The following is a 16,724-nucleotide window of genomic DNA, read 5'->3' as shown; positions in this document are numbered from 1 at the left end:
GTGGAGACCAGCCTCAACTCACAGTGACTGATTTTAAAAAACAAAAGTTTGATGATGAGTTTGGGAATCGATCGGGAATTTGGATGTGGGGATTTCATGCTGATTTAAACATGTGGTTGGTGAAAAGAAAATTTGGCGCTCCCGCATATTATAAAGATGCACAAGATTTTTGTTCCTGGACAAAAATTGATCTTACAGAGCTTTCAAATGCTCCATTCCACAATCCCTCCAAGGATCCTCAGGCTACAAACTTCAAACTTTTTCGGGAGAAATAGGTGAAAGAGAATTTTTCTGGGATGAAGACTGCAGAATCTCTAATCAGAAAAGACAAGGATTTGCTAGATCCTCATACCAACGAACCTATGAGGATAGTGTTGTGGCCTGCTACTAAACAAATAAAAGAAATCCCAATTCCTCAACATTTTCACGATGAGTATCTGGATCAGATGGAATTCTGGGCCTTTGATGAGGCCACAGCCACTGCAGTTATCAAGTTCCGCGACATCGAATCTGTCCTTCGGCTTGTTGAAGCTAAAGATCTTCTAAGTTTCAGGGAAAGGGATATTCACACCTTGGCAAAATATCAAATAATCTGCAAAAACGAAGTCATGGAGGCAGCTGCTAAGGAATACACTGGAATGATTGCAAAGATAATTGATAACAGGCTTTGGATGGGAGCGATGGGAAGATCGGATGTGAGGTTTCTAGAGACGCCAAAATAATTGATGACAGAACTTATGCTAGCCTCAAACCAAGGGGGAGATTGATAGGCCCATATTTTGTGGTTTGGGCTAGGCAATCTTTTGTATAGGTCTTGATAGGGTCTTAGTCAGGTTGCAGGTGTTTCGTAGCTTGTGGAAGGTATTTACGACTGAGTTGGTGTTTACGGACGTAAACAGGTTTACGGTCGTGAACATGTTTACGGCCAGTCAGTTGCCTATACAAGGGTGTGTCAGTTTTGTGTCATGAGTGAGTGACATATCATTTGTGTTTACAGTCAACTGTGTGTAACTCAAGGTGTACTTGATGTTTTTGTGAATAAATGTGTGCATTGCTTGATCATCTTGTTCTTCTACTCATTCTTATTACTGTTTGTTTTGATCATTGGTTTGATTCACTTTACAGGTTTTCTTAGATTTGAGCTCGATTATACGTTTTGAAGCTTAGAATATGAACGGAAGTTCATTTAGTTGAAAGATGAAACTGATTTTGATTGAATTTTGGCTCGGAGTCATGAAATCGTAGTTCCAAAACAATATCATAGGCAAGTTGGACGTTATAGTCGACAATGGAGTTTGTTTTGATCGAAATTAGAAAATTTCACTATACAACACCCTACCACTGCAAGTAAAAATCATTACCTTCGTCTTCTTCTATGTCAATTGGTACCTTGGTGCAATGTCGATGTTCATGAAGACGATTGGGACATCTGATGCTTTGGGAGCTGGCATGTCAAACGTTTGCTCTTGAAAGGATGACTTTGAGATCGTTGTAATGATACGAAACATAAGCAGAGGATTTAAGGGGAGAGAGAGAGAGAGAGAGAGAGAGAGAGAAGAGAGAGAGACCCTTTTAAAAATTATTATATATATAAAGCTAGGTTCAAATATGGATTGACATCTATTGTGTGGACGTGTGGACGATGCTACTCTGTGAGAATGATAAAGAAAATATGTTGTTTGATAATATAAATAGATTCAATTTTACATAACTATTGTCATTAACAAACATTCACACTAATTAAATCGTCTACAAGGTTCTTTTTATAAATAAATAAGAATTAGTGAGAATGTATTAAAATGACGATATTTTTATAAGGTTGGACATATTCGCATTGCTAAACAACTTATTCTCTTAGTAATTCTCATAGAATAACATTGTCCACACGTCCGCACAAAAATTGTTCATCCACATTATAACATAGCCCTATATAAAGCTAGGTGTGTGTGTGTATGTATGTATATATATATATATATATATATATATATATATATATATATATATATAAAGACAAAACATCATAAAGGGTCCATATGATAGTGAAATGACGAAAATACTCTCTGAATATAATAATCAAATAATAGTTAACTACCAAAAGCTAACAACTTAGAAAAGATGACAAAACATCAAAAGTTTTGAAAATAATGGATCATCTGTAAAAAAATTTAATATTTAAAGACTAAACTTAAGATCTTGAGAAAACATAAAGACCCAAAATGATGTTTTTTTCATTTTATATTTTATAAACGTTTCCACACTATGAATGGATATTTAGAGATTTATAATTGAGTTTCGTATAATTATATATTTATTTAGAATATAATTTTTATGTGAGATTATAATATAAAGATAAAAGATATTTTTATTATGTATCTTGACAAAACATATTCCACATTGTTTACGTTCGACCATGTCAACTAGGAGAAGCCCATGCTTCGCATGGGGTGAATAAGGTTTTGACGTTAATTGAGTTTTGAATTGGAAAAATGGATAAAATACAAAGAAATGTGACCAAAGTTAACAGAATTGAAAAATTGGTGGCCAAGTATAAAAGAAAAAAACAAAAGGGGCAGTTTTGGAAAAAGCTACAAAAGTGTGGCAAAACCCAAAAACTAATGACACCTTAGGCAAAATTAGAAATATTATAAAAGTTTGTGGCCAAAGTCAGAAAATTAGAAGTTTACTGTTCCCTCAATCCCACGGGATTTAATATATATCTTGGTGGCCAAATATAAAAGAAAAAAACAAAAGGGGCAGCTTTGGAAAAAGCTACAAAAGAGTAGCATAACCCAAAAACTAATAACATCTTAGGCAAAAATATAAATATTATAAAGACAAAATTACAAAAATGGTCCCTGTGGTTTACCGAAAGTCACAAAGTCAACCCCTATTATTTTTTCTGATGCAAATGGTCATTATGGTTTGTAAAACATGGCCCTTTTCACTAACTCCGTTACTATTCTGTCGTTATTGACTGAATTTGTAAGGACATTTTTGTCTTTTCAAATACAGAAGGACTGAATTCATTATATTTGATAAACCACAGGGACCATTTTTGTAATTCGTGTAAAAGTAATAAAAATGCTATAAAACAAAATGTACTTTTAGTATTGTAGAAAAAAAAATTACAATTTGTTTTACATAAAACCTTTTTTTAATAAAACAAAATGTACTTTTATCGTATTGTAGAAAAAATAAATTTTTACAATTAGTTTATATGTTTTTTTATGTATTTATTTTATGTAAAATAATTTTTTATGTATTTAAAAATACGTTTTTGTATAATACGTTATTAACAAAACAAAATGTATTTTTACGTATCATAGAAAACATAAATTTTTAACATTAGTTTAGATGATTTTTTTTACGTATTTATTTTACGTAAAATAATTTTTTTATGCATTTGAAAAATATGTTTTCGTATAATAAGTTTTTATGTTGTTATAATCTTAAAAGATATTTTTATGTTATGTTAACGTCTTTATGTGGTTTAAAGCAAAACTACAAGTCTTTTTTTATGTAAAAACATTAAGAACGCGATAACATAATGTAAAAATATGTTTTAGGATAAAAACAAAACGGCATATATTTTTTTTACGTAAAACAAAGAAAAGACGTTAACGTAACGTAAAAATACGATTTCGTATAATATGTTATCACGTTAATGTTTATATGTAAAAAATTATAAAACATATTTTTACGTTATATTGTCACGTTCTTAATGTTTTTATGTAAAAAAAATACTTGCAGTTTTGCTTTAAACCAATTAAAGATGTTAACATAAGGTAAAAGTATATTTTAATATTATAACAACATAATAACGTCTTATACAAAAACGTATTTTTTAAATACATTAAAAAAAATATTTTACGTAAAATAAATACGTAAAAAAACATACAAACTAATTGTAAAAATTTATTTTTCTACAATACGTAGAAGTACATTTTGTTTTATTAATAACGGATTATACGAAAATATGTTTTCTAAATACATAAAAAATTATTTTACGTAAAATAAATACGTAAAAAAAACATACATACTAATTGTAAAAAATTATTTTCTAGGATACATAGAAGTACATTTTGTTTTATTAATAACAGATTATACGAAAATGTATTTTTTAAATACGTAAAAGTACATTTTGTTTTCTAAATAATGTATTATACGAAAATGTATTTTTTAAATACATAAAAAAATTATTTTACGTAAAATAAATACATAAAAAAACATATGCTAATTGTGATAATTCATTTTTTCTACAATATGTAAGAGTACATTTTGTTTTTAAAAAAAATTTATGTAAAAAAAGTTGTAATTTATTTTTTTTATTTATCTTTTTTACAATTTTAAGTAATATAATTTACTTTTCGGAATAATAAATCAAGTTTGGTTGCAGCTTAATGGCATAAGGTTTAGGGTGATTAGTGGGAGGGGGAGGAGGTCTCAAGTGACTCATTTTATAAGAATGAAAATGTATAAAGTGCTCATTTTATAAGAATGAAAATGGGCTAACATCAACCTATAAATGTTATTTCCGTAAATTGGTGGTGGACCCCACCTGACTCCATTTTTTTTTTTCTTTTTTTCTTTTGAAAAAATAAAGATGTCAAACATGCCAAAGTCTGGACGCTAGTATACTACAGTCAATGCTCTGATTAGTGAGTTCCAGCACTAATTTACACCATACTCACTCTACCTTTTTGCTTCTTATCTTAAAATCGAAGGCCTCAACAAAATGAATCTTTCCTTTCTTCAAATTCCAATGGCTGAAATTGTTGTTGGCGCCGTCATCACGTGATGTGTGAGAAACTGATATCCGGTGACTTGATGAAGCTGGCTCGATCTGAAGGAACGATTCTAAGCTAAACATTGCCCATGATTCAAGTCGTGGTTGCTGATGCAAGCCAAAAGCACATAACAGATAGAGTTTTTAAATTGTGGGTGAACGATCTCCAGGATTTGGCGTACTACATAGATGATGTACTCGATGATGTGGACACCAAAGCTTTGCGACGCAAGTTGAATAACGATGCTCATGCCAGCACCAACATTGGTAATGTATTGAAGTTCTTCCCAAAATATTGTACTAATTTCAGTCTTCTCAATGTTTTGTATGGTCAGCAGATGAGTTCTAAGCTAGAAGATATCACCACCAAATTGCATGATCTTGTTGACCAGAATAATGATTTGGGTTTAACGGTGAATGTTCAAAGGTCAAGTATAAGGCCGCCTAGCCGGTCTTGAAAACTTAAATATTTTCAAAGGCCCAGGACGAAAATGTAAGCATAGTGTCAATAGTTGGTATGGGTGGAATACAAAAACCACTCAACGTAAGTGGGAACTCCTACAAAGCCCTCTTCTTGTTGGGGCACGTGGAAGCAGAGTTACTGTCACAACCTAAAAGTTGCATTCGTTATGGACTCACAAGAAACTTTCCTTCTAGGCATTTTGTCAAATGAAGACACAGTGTCATTATCTGCTCAACAAGCGGTAGGTGAAAAAACTTTGACAAGCATCCAACACTCAAGTTGCTTGGTGAAAGGTATTGTCAAAAAATGTAGAAGAAATCTTATTGGTCGAACGATGCACGGAGGGACGTGGTGGTGTTCGAGGTCATAGTTTGTGTCATGGTGGACAACACAGACAACAACAGAGCCTTCTGTTGATGATACTCTGGATGGTCTAATAAAAGTTATCTTTTTGTTTGGAAAAAACTAATGGCTATTTAATTGCTCCTGATTTATCATTTAGTTATATAAACCCAAATTACTTCAATAAAATTATTATTAATTTGTAAATTACAAAAAATTAAAATTATCATGTTCTATGTTATTGATAAAAGAAAAATTTAGCAATCTTGCATAAAAGAATGAATGGTTTTCATCTTGCCCATAATTGTAGCTATAAAAAACATCAAAATGTATGAACAATTCATTAACAATCAGCCAAATAACTTAAATTTCTGCAAAAGAAAACATATAACATTTTGTGAAATCCTAATTACTTGATTCTTAAATTCCAACAACAAGAAAATGGAGGAACAATTCATATTAATCAATAATTTCAGCTAATTTAGACAAACAACAAGCAATTGGAGGAACAAACAATAAAGAGTCAACATTGAAATCACACAATTAAATGAATTACTTGACTTCCCATGTAAAGTTTTTATTGAATTACTTGACTTCCCCTGTACAGTTTTCATTTTTTTTTTCATATTAAATCCTTTTTTGGGTTGTTGGTATGAGGTCAATACATACCACAAGTCCACAACTAGCAAACTTATGAGTTATGATTCAGTTCAACAAACAAAAAGAAAAGTAACATCCCTTCAATTCCAGAGATGCAAGTTTTGACTTTTTCATCTTTATAATTCTTGTTCATTATGAACTCAATTTTACCATCAGAAATACTTCAAATTACAGAAATTCTTCAACTTTAGGTTTCACAATTTTTTCAATTTTAGGTTTCACAATTTTTTCACAAATTCTTCTTTTACATGTTTTTTTTTCTTGTTTTTTTTATAGGAACAACACAGATACAAAACTTTAGTCACTAAAAACTCGCATCCACGGTTGATATGACATTTTTGAACTTCAAGGAAAAGACTTCAAAGCCTAGAATGACAATCATTGTTTTCATATAAAGGCTACCTCTATTCATTGCAAAAGTAAGTAAAAAAAAGAACAAAATGGTATGGGAAAATAGATGCTAAACTTCTGAAGATTATATGAGGATATTTTATAGGAGTGATTCTTTTCTTTTCTTGTAACGTGGTATCTTGGGTTGCAAAGCAAAGCATTTGGAGAACTTTTGTATTTGGGGTTATGCTTTTCTTTAGCATCACAAAATGTGAGGTATACGATATATTATAGTTTTTACGGAAACTTTATATTTTCCTTGAACAACTTTTGATTCTAAACCCTAAACAAAATTTTGTCTTAAAACATACACTACAAGAATAATGACCATTAGTGGCGACAGGCGTCGCCACTAAAGATCCCGGTTGTCGCCGCTAATACCTTTAGTGGCGACGCTAAAGGGTCGTCGTTGTTGGTTCGTCGTTAGTACCCCATTTGTCGCCGCTAAAGGTGGCCGTCGCCGCTAATACCTTGTCGCCACTAATACTTTCCGTCGTCACTAAAAGTGTCGCCGCTATTTGTAGTTTTCTCATTTTTTAATTTTTTTTAAAACATTCTTCCATATACAAAGCAAACTTTATAAAATTATAAAAATTGTTATAAAAATATAAAATTTTTATAAAAACATATAACCAAAAACATATCCATACACACACAAATACATACATAATACACATAAAAACACACACACACACACACACACATATATATATATATATATATATATATATATATGTATATATACACATATATATATATGTATATATATGCATACTAATACACAAATACATAAATAATATACATATAAATTCACAAACATATACAAAATACACATTCTACATACAAAATTTAAAATAAACATATATAGAACATGTGGTGGTGTGTAATCCGGTAGAGAAGCATGGTGGTGACAAAGAGAAATGAGTTCATAGAAGAGGGAAGAAGGAGCTGAATGAGGTTATATTTGTGAAGGGAGTTAGCGGCGACGGCTTTTAGCGGTGACAGGTAGAGTATTAGCGGCGACACTTTTGGGGGGAAATTTTGATGGTCAAAAATTTTGACTATTATCAGCGACAACTTTGGGGGGAAACTTTGGCGGTCAAAATTTTCGAGTATTAGCGACGACACCGTCGCCGCTATGGGTGTGTACGTTAACGATTTTCAGTCCTTGGATTAGGGACAAAATCAACGGCTAAGGTTTCACCTCATATTTCGACGTGGATCGGGGTCGATAGGCATTAGCGGCGACAACCACCTTTAGCGGCGACAACCACCTTTAGCGGTGACACATAACGCAAAAGTTATGTGTCGCCGCTAAAAGTGACTGTCGCCGGTAAAAACGTCGCCGCTAATGCCCATTATTCTTGTAGTGATATTTACAATAAGACTTGTAGAACATAGAAATAGATTTTAGAAAACATGTAAAAAAATTTGTGAAAAAAATTGTGAAAATGTTTTATTTAAAAAGTACATTATAAATTAATTTATAAAAAGATTTAAAAACTAGAAATTTATTTTTCAGAATAAAAATAAAACAAAACCGAAATATCACAAAAAACAAATTTGGAAAGAGAATTTTAAAATTCAACACAAAATCGATAATAAAAAAATAAAATTAATGGTAAATTTAAAAAAAAAAAAAAAAAAAAAAAAAAAAAAAAAAAAAAAAAAAGAATGAATATAATTCTGAAACATGCTATTGTAGTTATTTTCTGGATATTAAACTAGAAAAAACAAGAATTTTAACTACAGTTAAAATAATTGATTGGTTATTAATATCGCTATCGCATTTGTAAATATACAGGATGATGTGGCAGTGTTTTGGTCAATGAGATCGAGTATGTTTTGAACCGATATACATTTTTTCAAATATTTTTCTCCCTTTTCATCTGAAAAAGCAAAATTATAAATACGTAAGTTTTCACATATTCAGTCCACCCTTTTGCCTTTCATCTGTAAATTAATTTCCATCCCTTTGAAATCAAAACTCTCATTAAAGAGACGATCTTTCCTTTTTTTTCCAATCATCCCTTGAAATCAAAACTCTCATTAAAGCGACGATCTTTCCTTTTTTTCCAAAATTCAATGGCTGAAATCGTTGTTAGCGCCGTCATCACAGTGCTGTGTGAGAAGCTGATCTCTGGTGACTTGATGAAGTTGGCTCGATCCGAAGGTATCGATTCTCAGCTGAAGAAATGGAAGAAAAACCTTCCCCTGATCCAAGCCGTGCTTGCTGATGCAACCCAGAAGGAGATTAAAGAGAAAGCTGTTCAACTGTGGGTGAACGATCTTCAGGATTTGGCTTACGACATTGACGATGTACTCGACGATTTGGCCACAGAGGTTATGCGACGCAAGTTGAATCAAGAAGCTCATGCCACCACCAGCATCGGTAAGGTATTGAAGTTCTTCCCAAATTGCTGTACTAAATTCACTCCTCGTAACATTATGTATGGTCGGAAGATGAGTTCAAAGCTAGATGAGATCACCACCAAATTGCGTGATCTTGTTGACCAGAAAAATGACCTGGGTTTGAATGTGACTAAGGAAAGGTCAACTCTAGAGAGACGGGTTGAAGAAAATTCACTGGTTGATGAGTCCAAAATCATGGGTCGGGAAGGGGATAAAGTGACATTGATGGGTAAGTTGTTGGGGAATGAAGAATGTGATGAAAATGTGAGCGTAGTGTCGATAGTTGGAATGGGTGGGATAGGAAAAACCACTCTTGCCAAAGTTTTATACAACGATGAGAAAGTGAAGGATCACTTTGAGCTCAGAGCTTGGGTTTGTGTTTCTGATGAGTTGGATGTATTTAACATTAGCAAGGCTATTTTTCAAGCAGTAACTGGGAAAAACGAAGATTTTGCTAATCTTAATCTGCTTCATGTGGCCCTCAAAGAAAAGCTTTCAAAGAAGAGGTTCCTACTTGTTCTAGACGATGTCTGGAACGAAGACAACAATAAGTGGGAACTCCTCCAAAGCCCTCTTCTTGCAGGGGCACGTGGAAGTAGAATTATTGTCACAACCAGGAGTACCAGAGTTGCATCAGTGATGGACTCACAAGAAACTTACTCTCTAGGCGTTTTGTCAAATGAAGATGCAGTGTCACTATTTGCTCAGCACTCATTAGGAGAAAAAAACTTTGACAATCATCCGACACTTCAGTTGCTTGGTGAAGGTATGATTCAGAAATGTGGTAGATTGCCTTTGGCTTTGAAAGCACTTGGGAGGGTCTTGAAGGGAAATAGGAATGGTGATGAATGGGAGAAGTTGCTGAAGAGTGAGATATGGGATATAGAGGATGGAAATAAGAAGATTCTTCCGGCTCTTAGAATAAGCTACTATCATCTGCCTCCACATCTGAAGCAGTTATTTGCATACTGCTCCTTAATTCCCAAGGACTATGTGTTTGACAAGAATAAATTAGTCCTATTGTGGGTGGCAGAAGGATTTTTGTCCCAATCAAAAGGAAACAAGTCAATGGAGTGTTTAGGTCATGAGTATTTTGAAGAGCTAGAGTCAAGGTCCTTTTTTCAACATTCAACGGACGACAAATTAGGATACACAATGCATGACCTGATGAATGACTTGGCCACAAGTGTTGCAGGAGAGTTTTCCTTTAGATTGGATGGTGAGGTTGATGTATCTGCCATGAATGAAACTTTTGATAAGTTTCTTCATTTCTCACTTATAGGTTCAGGATCTGGATCATTTAGAAAGCTCAAGGAATTACAAAGAGCTAAACGTTTGCGAACTTTCTTACTAATCTCAGTACCTTGGGAAATTGGTAGCTTATTGGACGAATTACTTCCTGAACTACAGTTCCTGAGGGTGCTAAGTGTCGTGGGCTTGAATCCCAGTGATTACCAGAATCCATTGGTAGCTTATTGGCGAGAAGCTATTTTTTCAATCAGATGGATACCAGAATCCATTGGTAGTCTCAAGCATCTACGGTATCTTAATTTTTCGAATACTAAAATCACAAGTTTACCGGAACAAGTGAGTGACCTTTATAATCTACAGAGTTTGTTGGTTCAGAATTGTTTTAAGTTATCCAGCTTGCCAAAAAGTTTTGCAAAGTTAATAAACCTTCGACATTTTGGAATAGATAATACTCCAAAGGTGATCAAGTTGCCCTTAGGAATTGGTGGCTTGACGAGTCTACAAACTCTATCCAAGGTCATGATTGAAGAAGTCAACGGGTTCAAAATATCAGATCTTAAGGAATTATCGGATCTTCAAGGTCAGCTTTTCATTATTGGTCTGGACAAAGTGATAAATCCAATCCATGCAAAGGATGCCAATTTACATCAAAAGAAGGGTCTTGAAGTTTTGGAGATGGAATGGAGTGATAATGTGTTTGATGATTCTCGGGATGAGACAATTGAATATGAAGTGCTTAAAGAACTAAAACCTCCTCATAAGTTAAAAAACCTCTACATTCTGAATAACAAGGGAATGAGATTTCCTAGTTGGGTCGGGGATCCCTCGTTTGATCAGTTAACAGAGATTACGTTACGTGGTTGTAGAAGTACACAGTTACCGACACTTGGATGTTTAGGGTCTCTTAAGAAATTGGTTGTTGAAAGCATGAGTGAGGTGAAGACTGTGGGTTTTGAGTTTCTTGCACCCACTGCTTCTTTTCTTGGCATTGCATTTCCATCTCTTGAAGTTCTGGAATTTCAAGATATGCAAAGTTGGCAGATATGGTCGATTAATAGTGGCAACGGACATGTAAGTCCTAGATCATTTCCTCGTCTTCATGATATCTCTATAAGCAGTTGTCCTGAACTAGCTCAAGTGTCAATCGGATCGATACCTTCACTTCGGGTTTTATATATACAAGATTGCTCAAAAGCAGTGGTAAGAAGCATGGTTGGTTTGTCCCGGTCACTTGTTGAATTAATAATTTCAAACATTAAAGGACTTACTCAACTACATGGAGAAGATTTAATGCATCTTCGGTCAGTTAAACATCTATATATCTATAGCTGTGATGAACTAAGATACTTGTGGGAACGAGAATCAGAGGCATGCAAGTGTCTTGTGAGTTTACAGAAGCTGGAAGTATATGATTGTAAAAAGTTGGTTTCATCAGCCGAGAAAGAGGTTAATTTTGGGATCAGCATGAAATCTCTTAAAGAAGTGAAGCTTTGTTATTGTGGGACACTGGGGAGTTACAATTGTCCAAATACTGTTGAGAGGTTGGTGATCAATAGTTGTGCTTCAATGACATCATTGACCTTCTCAGCAGTGCAGGAGCACCCATCCACTCTCACTGAATCGATAGTCGGTGATTTCGGTTCTCTCCCTGTGTCTCGCCTAACATCTCTTGAAATAAGATTTTGCAAGAATCTAAAGTCATTTCCTCATGAGCATTTTCAAAGTCTCACATCTTTGGAGGAAATGTTCATATATGAGTGTCCAAGTATGGACTACTCCTTTCCTTGTGGGGTGTGGCCTCCTAATTTAAGCAAATTAAGGATAGGTGTCTTAAATAAGCCCATGTCAGAGTGGGGTCAGCAGAATTTTCCAACCTCACTAGTTGAACTAATCTTATTTGGCAAAGATTCAGGAGTGGTTTCATTTGCAGTGGCAGACGATGTGAGGAATAATAGTACTACTCCATCATCATCATCTTTTCTTCTTCCACCATCTCTGGTTTTTCTAGAAGTCAATGGTTTTAAGGATGTGGAATCATTTTCAGAGGTCTTACCACACCTCCCCTGCCTTAAAACACTTAATATTTGGTCATGCCCGAAGATTACAGATCTTAAGACAACATCCGGCCCATCTAATTTGACAATAACAGTGCGGTAGTAGAAAAGGTATGTATGTCATCTCCTTGCTCATCATTGATCTGTTACATAAGTATTAGGAATATCAATTTTCAGACTTGTTTGTTTCGTTGGTTGAGAAGACTATTTTAAATATTTAACCAAAAACCAAAACTTATACTAAAAGAAGAAGAAAAAAATTGCAAGTGCAGTGGCAATGAATAGCTTTTCATTTGTTTTTCAGAACTTTTACCATTAAGTTGCTATGTTTCCATGCGAGGAAGAACTTAATGAATACTTGTATCTTACTGTTATATAGGTTACAAATGTGTTATTTTTACCTGCATTGTGTTACAAAATCTGTGTTTCCTTTTTTTATTTTCATATTTTTGTTTTCATTGATATCAGCTTCCAATAACCTTGTCCATTGTTGAAAGAAAAACTAGTAAACATAACAAGACTGCACAATTTGCACTCCATCCACAAACTTTGACATTTTAGGTCAAACCCTATTGTCATTAAGATCTTGACTTTGATAAATTTTATACAAATTTGGCACTGTCTTAATTCCTTTGTTGTATTTGGTATACGACTTCACATTTTCTTACAAATTTGTATCAATTGTCAGGTTAGTATTAGTCCATTTTACGTTAGAGTTTTTTCTGTTAATGTAAAATACCGTCAAACTTTGTATAGAATGACTAAATGTGTTATTTATTTTTTTGTGGTTATCATTTTCTTATTTTTAGGTAATAAGTACCATATATAAGGATGATGTAACTACTATATATTCTAAACTTTTCTCTGAAATATATTCCCCAACTTCTTTGCTCTTGTTAGTGATTACTGGAAGAGATTGTTAATGAAATCATTAAAACAATATCCAATTTTATGTCATCTTGGCATGTTTCTACTAATGACTTTTATTCTTGGTCACTCGATTTTTCAACAGGTGAAACATGGAGCAGGGCTATCTACATGCTAGTGAGGCAAATATGCTGAATATGCATGAGGAGATTACGCAGTTGCAGCGTTTGATATCTTAGAATATAGGATGGAGGTTGCAGAAGGTGATTCGATTGTAAATACCAAATACATTTTCTAAATCTGGGATAATGGTGATGGATCTAACCATGTATTGGTTCCTTGACAGTGATTGGATGCATAGGCGCTTCCATCGAAGACTGGGGTGCGGGTTTAAGTCTGGTTAGGCTGGTGGGGTCCCACTACTAGCTAGTAGCATTGGTTCGGATACAAAAACTTGACTACCAAGGGTGTTGGGGTTTTCAAAAATGGTTGTAACTTTGAATGATTTTGTTGCCAAAAAAAAACATAAAAATAAAACTAAATGATCCACAAAACTGAACAAACAATGACACTTTTTTATAATTTATCCTAAAAATTATAAATTTATAATAAGACTTGTTTACAAATTGGTGAAATGATTTAGCTGATGAAAATAAAACGATAATTAACACTAAGTTTATACAATTAACACGAAGTCTATATAGATTAGGATATTGAGGATGGATGTAGACAGGTGGCTGGGTCATGAAGACTTCTTCATGGAGTGTACCTTGAAGAAAGGCGTTGTTGACATCTAGCTGATGTAAGGGCCAATTGTTGGAAAGAGCGATGGAAAGAATGCTGTGAATAGTGATAGGTTTGGTGACAGGGTTGAAGGTATCAAAGTAGTCTCTGCCATATTGTTGGAGAAAACCTTTAGCAACAAGGCAAGCCTTATATTCGTATGGAGATTGATAGTGTAAGATGGGTGTGGGAAGTCGGTTGATCAGGTAGACAACGGTTTGGAAGGCATGGCTCCAAAAAGTGAGAGGTAGATTAGCATGATGAAGGAGGGACAGTCCTGTTTCCACTATATGGCGGTGGCGCCTTTCGGCTATACCATTTTGCTCAGGAGTATGTGGTGGTGTGGTGAAATGGGATATGCCATGTTGGTTAAGATAGGAGGCTAATTTAATGAATTCACCCCCATTGTCTGTGAACAGGGAAACGAGAAGGGTATTATAGTATTTTTTCAGCGAGATTTCGGAATTGTGGAAACAGAATGGAAACATCAGACTTTCGTTTCATTGGGTACAGCCAAGTGTATCTTGAATAAAAGTCGACAAATGTCACATAATAAGCATAATTATCATTGGAAAGTTGAACAGGTCCCCCCACATCTCAGTAGACAAACTGTAATGGTTTAGATGCTGTAAAAGAGTTGGGTCCAAAAGGCAATTTGTGACTTTTATTGACAGAACATGAAGCACAGCGAAATGACAGGTGAGATTTTATTACAAGATGACCCAAAACGACCTAGAAGAAACTTAAAAATTTTGAGAGACGGATGACCAAGCTTGTGGTGCCAGGAACTTGTGGACTGTTGAGAAGTGACGGTTGAATTTGTTCTGGGAAGCTGTTCGAGAGAACAAATGGCCGCATAGTAGATATCATTGATGTTCACTCCCCGCATGAGAATTGTGCCTGTGTGTAGATCCTTGTGTAGATCCTTGACCAGAAAGAAATATGGAAAAAATTCAACAGAAACTTGGTTAGACTTGCATAGTTTAGCCACAGAGATGAGGTTGCTTCGTAATTTAGGAACAAATAAGATATTGTGTAAGTTTAGAGGACGAGATGTAGTGGGAAGAGTGGAGTGACCGATGTGAGAAATAGAAAGATTTGTACCATTTCCTATCACAATTTCATTAGGTCCTCCATATTCTGATAGGGTGTGAAAAGACGCAGGAGTAGAGGCAACATGGTGAGACGCTCCACTGTCAAACATCCATGGTGGATTAGAGGAGATCGAACCTGTTGAGGTAGTGTTCAGCATTGGATTTGTTGAAGTATTCATAGAGATAGTGATGTTGTTTCCTACATGTTTTTAGTTTCGTGTCCAGGAATGTTGCAATGTTGACAATAGCTATAATTATGATTTCCTTTTTGAGAATTGTTACCTCCATTGTACTGCCCAGAAGATCGGAAGGATCTGGTACCTGAACTGTCGTTGTGATTGAACCTTTGAGAGTTGCAGTTGTTATAGTTTGATTTTTGATGGTACCAATTTGTGTCTTTTTGGGTGCTGTTGACAGTGGCAATGACAGATGCTGGTTGAGTCTCTTTTAAGGTGTGTTCATAGTCAAGTAACTTGTCAAAGAGGTATGCGAATGTAGTTGGAGTTTATCGAATCTTGAGTGCATAAGAGATTTGAGAATACTCTTCTCCTAGTTGCCCTAATATATGAACTACGAGGTCTTCTTCATCAATAGGACTTTGGGCTAAAGCAAGATTGTCTGCAATGTTCTTCAAGTCATGGAGAAATTCAGTGATTGATCGTGTACCTTTGGGGTTGTTAGCAAGCCTTGAATTTAGTGAAATTATGCGTGATCTAGAGACACTAGCATAGCTTTCAGAGAGGCGTTTGAAGGCTTGGCTTGATGTGTCGGCAAAAGAGACAATCGGCTGTGTCAGAGAAACTTTCAATTAAAGCACCAAGGATGATTTGAACCTTCCTTACAGCCCTCAGCACTTCCAAGAGTCGAACCTCGCAGGTTCGCTCCTTAATGCCCTGTTTTCGATTACTTTCGCTTCCAAAGCCCGTTTTTTACGGGGATTTTTCACCAAATTCATATTTTTACCATTTTAAACCCCCAAAACTCATATTTTATTCATTTCTCAAGGATTTATTCAATATTTTACATTAAAAGAAAATATCTAAGGATGTTTACACCACAAGTGGGTCAAGTGTGCCCACTTGCCTTCCATGTGTCATCTCCTCATTAGCCAACCTTATCCACATCATACAAACCAAGGTAAACATCACTTTAAACTTACAAGTTTCTCCAGCAACCTTCAATATATATAGAAATCCTTGGAGAACTTCTTGGCTTACTTGATCATTCCAAACACTTATACTTCTTAAAACACCAAGAGAGCCTCATTTTCTCTCTACTTCTCACCACCTTGTGAAAGTGTTCTTGAGCTACTACTACACTTTTTGGTAAGTATTCCATCTAAACTCAAGTTTTATTCCATAATTTCATAACACCCTTGGATCATCGACTCATATCTTAACACCAAAAATCGTTCTTAGGATCATCCAAGCTTCCACGTGTTCGTCAAGTGTTCTTGACTTGATACTCCTCGACTTCAACCTTCCACTCTTTTAGAAATCACTCAAGGTGAGTTCATACCCCTATATTTTCTAGTTTTCTTCAATTTTTAGGGGGGATATAAGTTAAAACACCAAAACATATTCAAAACTTAACTTCACAGCTTACAACAGAAAAGTTGTGAC

The 16,724-nt window shown here is 34.6% G+C and overlaps 1 protein-coding gene across 1 annotated transcript; it reads left to right on the top strand.

The window, feature by feature from the left end:
- The first annotated feature begins 8,574 nt into the window (after positions 1-8,574).
- Positions 8,575-13,779, top strand: LOC111910793 (putative disease resistance protein At3g14460). Its single transcript, XM_023906610.3, has 3 exons — positions 8,575-12,469; positions 13,371-13,488; positions 13,572-13,779. Exon 1 carries the CDS (start codon positions 8,727-8,729, stop codon positions 12,459-12,461), a length of 3,735 nt encoding a protein of 1,244 aa, XP_023762378.1. The 5' UTR covers positions 8,575-8,726; the 3' UTR covers positions 12,462-12,469; positions 13,371-13,488; positions 13,572-13,779.
- The last annotated feature ends 2,945 nt before the right edge of the window (positions 13,780-16,724 follow it).

The sequence above is a fragment of the Lactuca sativa genome, chromosome 1, assembly GCF_002870075.4.
Source record: "Lactuca sativa cultivar Salinas chromosome 1, Lsat_Salinas_v11, whole genome shotgun sequence".
NCBI lineage: Eukaryota > Viridiplantae > Streptophyta > Magnoliopsida > Asterales > Asteraceae > Lactuca > Lactuca sativa.
The sequence above is the reverse complement of the archived record's forward strand: the minus strand, read 5'-3'. Positions and strand labels throughout refer to the sequence as shown.

Bases quoted from the DNA above. Each gene is read 5' to 3' on its own strand.
- LOC111910793 (XM_023906610.3), top strand. From the start codon at position 8,727: ATGGCTGAAATCGTTGTTAGCGCCGTCATCACAGTGCTGTGTGAGAAG.